Source organism: Nestor notabilis, unplaced genomic scaffold (genome assembly GCF_000696875.1).
Source record: "Nestor notabilis isolate BGI_N333 unplaced genomic scaffold, ASM69687v1 scaffold13239, whole genome shotgun sequence".
NCBI classification, from domain to species: Eukaryota; Metazoa; Chordata; class Aves; order Psittaciformes; family Psittacidae; genus Nestor; species Nestor notabilis.
The window spans coordinates 25,736-35,126 of record NW_009942475.1 but is presented as its reverse complement, the minus strand read 5'-3'; the positions used below and the strand labels follow the sequence as shown (position 1 = coordinate 35,126).

The 9,391-nt window shown below is 39.1% G+C and overlaps 1 protein-coding gene across 1 annotated transcript in view; it reads left to right on the top strand.

Annotated features, from left to right (window-relative positions):
• PUS10 (pseudouridylate synthase 10) overlaps window positions 1-9,391 on the top strand; it is a 29,972-nt gene that overhangs the window by 13,531 nt on the left and 7,050 nt on the right. Inside the window, exons 6-9 of the mRNA XM_010021423.1 lie at window positions 925-986; window positions 3,490-3,535; window positions 6,299-6,363; window positions 7,418-7,503. Of these exons, the coding sequence (XP_010019725.1) occupies window positions 925-986; window positions 3,490-3,535; window positions 6,299-6,363; window positions 7,418-7,503 (259 nt within the window). The remainder of the gene's footprint in view (window positions 1-924; window positions 987-3,489; window positions 3,536-6,298; window positions 6,364-7,417; window positions 7,504-9,391) is intronic.

Sequence of the window (9,391 nt, the reverse complement as noted above, 5' to 3'; positions counted from 1 at the left end):
AGGGCAAGGTAGTCTGCAGTTTTAACTTGTCCTCAGCCATAGGACTGACCCCAGGATTAGACTCATTTAGTCTTTAGGTTAATTTGTCAGCTTTCATTATAATTACAGTTTGTCTTTTCCCAGGAGTGCTGATTGAAAGCATGCCTTTTGTCGTAGTGAAGAAAGAAATGCTCAGTTATCCTGAAGATGATCCAAGAAGAAACAAACTTCCTGCATACCAGCTCAGCAAAAGCTCTACAGTGCTTAGGCACTGAGCCACTCCAGACATCATTGTACCATAAAAGTTACTTGTATAGTGTTCTTTATCTACAAGGCTCTTGAATATTAGCCAATCTTTTCAATAGCCCTCTTGAGGTATCCTGGTATCTGAATAACAGAAGTAATGAGTGTTGTTTGCCCAAGGCCAAAGAGGGAATTGGGGGTAGAATTGAGATTACACTAGAGTTTCTGGTCTAGCTGTCACTCCACTAGGACGTGTTGCCTTTCTTTGCCCCAGGGCCATCCAGTCATTGCAAACAAAGCCCCTGACAAAATTTTACCGTGGTGACTACTACAGGGTTTTATCTTTATTCCGTGCTATGCATTGCTCTCCCAGAAGGTTTGTGAAGTTTAGTGACCGTAATAGGCTTTGAGCATACACTGCCTCTGACTCAGTTCCCCCTGCACAGAATGGGGCCGCTGTCTATGATGTGGAGGTCACTCATGGTTTTGAAGGGCTCTCAGATAATCTTTGCTTACTTCAGAAATGCAAATGCTATTATGGCACACATAGAAGCTGTGGTAGAATAAATGGGTTACTTTCTCTTTTGCCTACCTCTTTACTGTTTTCCTAATCCTACAATAAGGATGCTTGGGAATATCCTCCCTGTTTATTTAAAAACCTCTTACCTTCTGCTTTTTTATTCTGTTTTTTTTTCAATTTAGAGTTTGTTTGAAGTTAGTGTGGTCTTTGCTCACCCAGAAACAGATGAGGAGTGCCATTTCCTGTAAGTTTTTATATAAATAACAAAAGATCTTTATCTAAATATTGTGCAACATTGTTGGTTTGGATTTGCTGCAGATGAGAATATGCCGTGTTTATAAACTGCAATGGGCTCTGCATCTAAACTTCCTCATATTCAGATAGAGTTGCAGAGCTTAAAGTTACATCATCTCTGGTTAATTCTGTGCCTTAAAGCCTATAAACAGAATAATCCAGAATTTTAACTGGAAGGAGAACATTCAGGTAAGTTGTTCAATTTCAACCCTTTTCAATATAGCTGTGTCATTGATAAAGATAAATTCAAACCGTGTAGTTGCAGGTGGGGAAATCTTTTGAGGTCATACATAGGTTTTCCTACTCTTCTAGGAGCCATGGATGGGCAGGAAGGCTTTAAGTGAGTTAATCTAATCTAGCTGCTTGATGAAAACAGAAGTTCCCTTGTCACTACACATGTTTTTTTGGCCTGGCCCAGTTGGCTATTTGCTATTTATAAAGAAGCAAAACATTTCTGTGAATTTAGCTGCCATTTAATCTGATTCCTCAAACTCTGTAGTGTATTCTGGATAATCAGATTCCCTCTTCCCATTTACTGATACTTCCTGGAAAACCAAAGATTCAGTTTCATCACTTGTGCTCCTACTGCAAGTTAAATCTTAGCATAGAAACAGGCTCAGCATAGACTTCTCTGCTGCATAGTGAAATCATTTCTTGATACTAGATTTCCTTTGCAACCTTTACGTGTTGCCCTGATTTTACCCATTCTGGTAGTTTGCAATCTTTGTTTGAATGCCCAGTCTGCCACCTCCTTGGTTTTCAGCAATGGCATCTTTCACTTGTCTTGGCTTGGGGGATGGAGGGAATGCATGCTTGGTGACAGACCAGGTATTAGGAGGAATGGATTACTAGTGTTTGCTGAACATCTTTTCTTTCCAGTGTCTTCAGGTCTGGGCAAAAGGGGGAGAAAATATTACGGCCAAACTACAATTCTAAATAATGGTACCTGCAATCTTGTAAAAACTCGAGTGTTTCTGGATCCTGCACCCTTCTGTTCTTATTTATTTCATTTTACTTGATCAGCTCTTGTTTCCTGTAGTGCTTTTCCTTCCTCTGAAACCTCTCAGCTCTTATTTTCAGCTCACCTTCCCATCCTTCTTGTGCCATTTCAAAAGTACTCATGTGGAGCGTGTCATGGTGCCAATGTCAGCGCTCCAAGCGGAGTAGTTACAGCGGTGAAAGCTGTAAAGAAGTTCCATTCCACATTCCAACTACTCAGCTTTATTCCATGTGACCTGACAATATCCCTTTATTTGCCTTCTCTTTGTAGCATACTTAAAGAGCAATTAAGGTTTTAATAGACATTTTTCTGAAGTAATAGCATATTACCTAATTTAATTACATAGTAGCTTCTCAGGTGTCAAGGCATTCTGCCTCTGAATGGCTGGCTCTGAGCATATTTGGAGGCAGTGGTTTGATTTCTTTTGCAAATAGGGTAAATTTGGCAATTGTCATGCTCTAGTAATGGCAGTCATGTTTTTTGTGGAGGCAAAGTAGGATCTTGTTTCAACTTGGAGAAGTCCTCCAGGTGTGCAATTTCTCATCTCTCAAGCTGTTCTTGCACAGTTATGTGTAGGTAGGTGTGCTGGGTTTGACATGGAAGATTGAATTGGCTCTTGATAGCTTATATTTGGAGATTTCTGTTTAAAGGTAAGGTGATACTGAAATAGTGGAAGAGGGAGTTTGTGATGCTTTGCATGATGCTTTGCTCAGGCAAGTTTCTTGTACAAATATAGCAAGAGGACAGACCTGCTTCCTTATAGTCTAAAGTAGTTACAGAAGGTTTGAAAAGCACCAGCAAGACATGATAAATTGTGTTGTAGGCTAGAAATCATCTCTAACTGCATACATAGAAATCAACTAATAGAACAGCAACTTCCTCTACAGTACTCAGAAAAAGTGTTTCACTGACTTGGCTTTCACTTTCGTGAAACAACCAATAGTTTCCTTCTGAAGAGGCAACACACAAATGGTATTGAACACCTGGGGTTAGTAATGAATTTTCCTATCCAGAAGCAGCAATTTGAATCTCTCGTTTGTAGTGTGCATTGTGTAAGAACAGCAAGTGTAGATTTCAAGATGTCAGCACATCTTGCATTGAACTTAAACATTAATCGTGACCTTTGTCGAGAAGGATTGGAAAGGGCTGACAGCTGAACTCCTTGTGTGCTTTTTCATCCCATCTCAAAGCTGAGACACATTTGTGTTGGTCAGAGCAGAAGAGGCTTACACAGCTTTGTCCATGACTTTTCTCTAGATCAGGCACCATACACCTTTTGCCACTTGTGGCTTAGGATAAAGTTGATTGTAAAATCTGCTCTGTGCTAAGCTGTGGAAGTGAGATACTAGACATACTGGTACAAAGACTGGGTACATGCTATGCTTGTAATTAAGTCTGTTTATTTATCTCTTCTTCTGTAAAAGTACCAGCTAATTTTCATTTCTTTACACAGAGCCACAGCCTGTCCAGACTGTTTCAAACCAGCAAAGAACAAACAGGTAGGATCTCATCGTTGTTGTATTTCTTTTCTGACATTCAGAATTTCACAGCAGTAGCTACAAGGAAGAACTTATCTGGGTATTCAGTCACTGTTTAATGTCTATTTTTCCTTCATCAGAAATCACTCCTGTTTTCTGTTGTCTCAAAATAAAGTTGTCTCCTTTATTCACTTAACACTTCCCTGCTCAGGAAAACTAAGAGCTTAGTACTTTTCTTTGGGTCATTCATTCATTTTCCAGACTGTCTAAAGGCCATAATTTTAGGAATGTTCTCTGTAAATACCTCCCTTAAGATCTAGGAACTTGATTGTCATGCATTAAAAGCAGCATAAACGATGATCCTCAAGCTCTCTGTGGGTGAAACAGTTCAGGTTAGTCACATTGTGAAGATGAGATTCTGCAGCCAAAAGGGAAATGATCACACTGCAGTTTTCATGTCCTGTGATCTGAGCGAAAGACACAATACATGCAGGATGGTTTTAGCCTGTCTACCTCTGGAGGAGGGGAGGGAAGAAAAGGGACCTTGCCACTTGTTGCAGACCCTGAGCACACACACACAATCATTGATGGAAAAGAGGACATTTAAGAATAAAAAAAAACCAGTTGGAGAGAAACTGATGTAAGTAGGACAGTTGATGTGATCAGAGGGAGAGCAAGTAACTTCTGTCAGAAGCCTGTTCAAGGCCTTTTATTCTTTCTGGTGAAGAGTCTCCTGACATTTGACAGAGGCAATCTGACCCAGGAATTCTGCCTACTGTGCTCCACCTGACCAAGAAATGCAAGTCTTTTTTAGAAGGATTGTATTGTTGTAACTCACCCGTTGCTGCATTGCTTTTCTTTAAAAGGGGGGAAATCCCAAATAAGGAGATAAACCAGCAGGGTCTGGCTGTTAAAACCACACAGGCAACAACATGTAGGGGAATCTAGAGCAAAAAATGCCAACTCTGAAGAGCCAGCAGAGGTTAATGGTTATACAGAAGCTGTGCTTGAAACTTCAAGGGCTCTGTTAATCAGAGAAGTAGTATAAAAACTGGGTTCTGAGTGAAGATTTCTGTCTCATCTGCTGTAGATACTTATTTAAATGTGCTGCTACTTTAAGGATTTTCCAGTTCATCTGTTCTATGAAGAAGGGCAGTGCTATTACCTCTAATTATGCTTACAAGAAGAAAGACCAGCTATCCTGAAGGCATCCAGGAACTCCATGTTAGACCAAAGACTTAAATTGTCCCAAACAGTGACCCAGTACTTTTCAGGGGTTTTTGCCCAAATCCCCAATCCAGTTTGCAATAGAAGACATCATTAAATTGGAAATTCAGCAGATGGCCATCAAGTCAGGGGACTGAAGCACATGCCCTAGGAGGAAAGGCTGAGGAACCTGGACTTCTTCAGCTTAGAGAAGAGAAAGCTTCAGGGAGGACCCAACTCAAGCTCTTACCAATAGAGGGGTTATTGAGAACAGGGAGCCATGCTGTTCATCAGTGCATGGTGGAAGATGAGAGACAAGGGAAATAAGTTGAAATGAGAGGTTCAGAGTAGATATGAAAAGCCATTTTTACCACGAGGACAGCTGGACAATGGAGCAGGTTGTGCAAAGAGGGGGTGCAGGGTCCATCCTTGGAGGATTTCAAGACCTGAGTGGATAAAACCCTGGGCAATAGGGTTTGATCTCTTAGCTGACCAAGAGACCTACTGTCCTCAGCCTTCCTAAAGTAGGATTCCACCTCACCTGTTACAACACTTGTTTCTCCTGCTCTAGGAACCTAAATTCTGTGTTTTCTGCCTTAGCCTCACTTGAGGTATCAACAGCAGTACCTGGCTATGCACAGTGGTTGATAGTTGTGACTCCTGCCACTAGTGTACTATTATTACTACTTTTACTATCAGTTCACTCCTGTGAATTGATGTAGCTTGGGAGCCTGAAGTTGCTTGCGTTCCACAATTCAGGAGCTACCAAGCCCTACCATTCAGAGCCCTTACTTCTGAGTATGAACAAACTTTTGAACTTCATAAACAGATACTTACTCAACAGTCTTATTTTCGGAAGAACTAGCTGCCTGCTGTCACTGAGGTAAAAGCTGGGGCTTAGATATGCTTAACTCTTGAGAATGGGGAAGCTGGTTTAGGTTTATGTTCATGGATTTAAGACTCAATCTGTTTTGCAAATGTGGACCTGAGCTCCCAAGCAGTACTTCTTTTGTTCTTACTTATGTATATCTTCTGACATGAGATAGTTTCCAGAGATATGCTTAGCATTTCTTTCAGCTAATCAACAGGCATGGTTAACAGTTGAATATTCTAAGGAGTTGGAGAAGGTTTAGTTGGAAGTGTGGCAGTAACTGTAGACCTGCTGAAAGCCTTGTTATTTTTTTTTCTGTGTAAAAACAGCGAGGAAACATATACTACAGTTTGTACCTGTCTTCTAGAAACAAAGGGGCAAATCTTAGTTCTACGACTAAATAACTGTTATGTTCCAATCTGTCAGCTGTATTAGTTGTATTGATTTCCTGTTGTGAGTAAAGTTACTTGAATAGATTCTGGCAAAATTACCTATTGCTCTTTGCCCTATTAAAATTAGGGTCAAGATCACAGTGTGTTCTTGCTCACATGGAGTTGCTTTGAGGTATAAGAAAACACAAAAGACAAGTGAAACCCCTATATTGTACGAATCCCACAGTGTGTATGTTTTAGGGTTTTTTCCTTCCTTAGCATATCTTTTCTTAGGTTCTCTTAGTTCTTGACTCATTTTTTTATTTCATTGTGCAGTCTGTTTTCACTAGAATGGCAGTTATAAAAGCCCTAGAGAAGATAAAAGAAGAGGATTTTATCAAGTAAGTATATACTGAAACTAGTTCTTAGTATTGTGCTTTTGATAGAGTTAGGATGGGAAGGAAAATATTAGGTGGCTAAGTAGGGGTAAGATGGCTATAAAAAAACTTTACATTGTTTAAATTCTCTAGTTTACTGGGTAAAACGTGTTGTGTTTTCTCTTCTTCTGGTAATAGAATGTCATTCCAGATCTTTTAATTAAGAGGTAATCTTAAAATGCTTAAGATACAGAGTATGGATATAACAGGACATGACATAAATGATGGGCTTTATCCCATTAGTAAAAGTGCCTCACTGGTCGATTAACTCAGAAGGAGAAACTGAGTCAGAGAGCTGCAGACTGCTCTGTGCTTTTGGCAGTACAGCTCTGCAGATCTCTGGGCTGGCATGGGATTTAGAACAGTTAGAAATGAAAACAGTTTCTTGTAGTATTGCCAATCATTTACATTTAAAAATCTTTATGTACGTCCCCGAAACCACAGAAGAGATTTAGAAATCATGGAACTTCCTTCTGTATTTTGAGCCTTAGAGTTTACAAGGCAAGCTTCTCTTTACAAGAAAGGCTTTTTCCCATATTTCCAAAATGTTAGGAGTTGAGTTTTAAGAAAACACCAAGTGCTGTAATATGGTAAAAATCACAAGCAGTGGGAAGACATCAACAGACATTTTCTCTGTAATACACTGTGCTTAATTGCACAAAAATCAAATCTTTGCTTTGATTCCCAAAAAAGATTTAGTAATAGGTCCTGAAGGTAAGTTTCATGCAGTATTTAGTTTCATTATTGCTATAGCTAGAGTGTGGTACATCATATTAACACACTTTGAAGTGTTCCACTTTGATAATGTTCACTGACGTTGACAAAAGTATTTGCAATGCAGTCCTTTTGATTTGCTTCATGTTTATCCATTTCTTCTTCCACCTTTTCACGTGAATACTGAGTTTACACCATAGCTGTTTTTTGTCTAACTGAAATCATCATCTTTCATGCCATTATTGCTGTGGGGATGCTCCATGATGTTCTGGTGTAACTATATTTTTAATCTTTTTCTATACAGGCATTTTCCATGTCCCCCAAGTTCACCAAAGAACCTCTGTGTTGCTCTGGAAATTCAGTGCAATAACGGTGCAGTGTTTGTGGCTGGTAAAGTGATCCATTTTATTTGTTGGTGTGTTGTCTTAAATATACCTTTGTAATGCTGCCATGAGACCCAGAAGATTCTTGCTATTTGTTGACTGAAGTATAAGGAGCAAAGAAACAAATCTTGCTCTTTCTAATAGTGGACTTATTTGAAAGGGGAGGAAATTAAACTTGCCTTTGCTGAAGACATGATTTTGTCAGAAGTTAGAAATTACAGATAACAGGCTCAAATCAAAACTATTTGCCTGCTCTTACATTGTGAATTTAAACTTGGAGATAGTCTCTGGTGGAATGTGGTTGAAGAGGAGTGGGAGCTGCAGGCAGATGGGCCAAGGGAGGGTTCCTTTGGTAGAAGCTATGGGAGGGGAGCATGTCACTTGGGCTGCTCTCAGTGTGCACACACTCCCTTCTGGATATTTTAGCAATATCCTGCTTTTCCTTTCCGTTGTTTCTCTTTTGCTTTGAGAGATGGAGGAGTTCTCTCTTCTAGAGACAGCACAGGATGATGTGAAGATGTAAAACAACTTTCTTTGTGCCTCATTGAGTGGGTTTATCCAGAAGCAGGTTTGATTTGGATTTATCTGCATATTATTCTGTCCAAAACTGCCAATCTTAATGGGATTAATAAAGACTAAATTTTGGAAAGCTTAGCTTTTTCAGTTCCCCCCATCGAAACCAAGATAGCATCTGAAATAATTGAGTGAGACAAGTACTGCAACAACACTTGCTGTCCCTGATTTGAGATGATTCAACTGTTTTATTACCTGCTTGCAAGAGTATTTACCCTTCCCCTAGTCCTGTGTACAAACAGCCACTGATTTAAATGTGAGCAAACAGCTTCTTTTTTCTTTAAACCCTACAATTTACTTCCTGCATGCTGTGTTTAAAAAGGATGGTACAAATTCTGAATAAAGAAAAATATAAAATGAAAACAAAAAATGCAAAGGTGAATACTCTAATGGCAGGCTAGTTGATGTTCAATACATACCTGTTTCTTGTTTTTAATTACTGAGGAGACAGTTAGATGTACATCTTCATGAATCCAAGATATCCAGTGTCGTTTAGCCTTTTCTGAACACACTGGTTTAGTTTAGGTTGCTTGGTTGGATGGTTTGATCACAATTCATCTGTGTGGAGAGGGAGACAAAGGTTAGCTTTCCACATGTGATTTAATATTGGTTTTGTGATTTAATATTGGTTTTGTGATTTAATATTGGTTTTGTGATTTATAGCTCGCTCAAACAAACAAAACCCCAGGCAGGATGTTATCTTTAATTTCTGAAGAATTAAATACAGAATAGACTTTGTTAAGTACAGAGCAGTTATTTTGCTATTATTAAAAGAGATGGGATCTTAATTTGCAATCACAGTTTCAGGGTTGGTATTGCCCTCTTGACCTTATCTGTGGTGTTTAGTGATCATTTCCCCCCCCAGTTTTATTTTAGGGGTTCAGGAAATACTGTCAAACTGAGAAACACCTATTGGTTTTTTAACTCATTCTTATTCAGCTCAAAAGCTAAAATAATTAGAATAGGGAGTTGAGAGGCAAAAAAATAGTATTTTCTTTCCTTTTTCCATTTTATGGAAAGAGAATTTAGCAGTGTGAAGCTGAGTGATTAGTCATAGTGCTTTCATTATGTGCCCCAGTGAAACAGTATTAGTCAGATTCCCCATTTGTTTGTGTGGGTTTTTCTGCAGATCAAAATGCAAGAAGGAAACCTTGTTAGAAATGGGAAAATATGATACTGAAAACCAAAAGAATTGAGATGACAGAGGGACAGTATAATATGCACAACTGCTTTGAACTTTATTTTGTATATGCAAGGTTTCAGATTGAAACTTGTTGTGCAGGGGGGTTACTCATTGTTCTTTATGATCGAGTTCCTTGTTT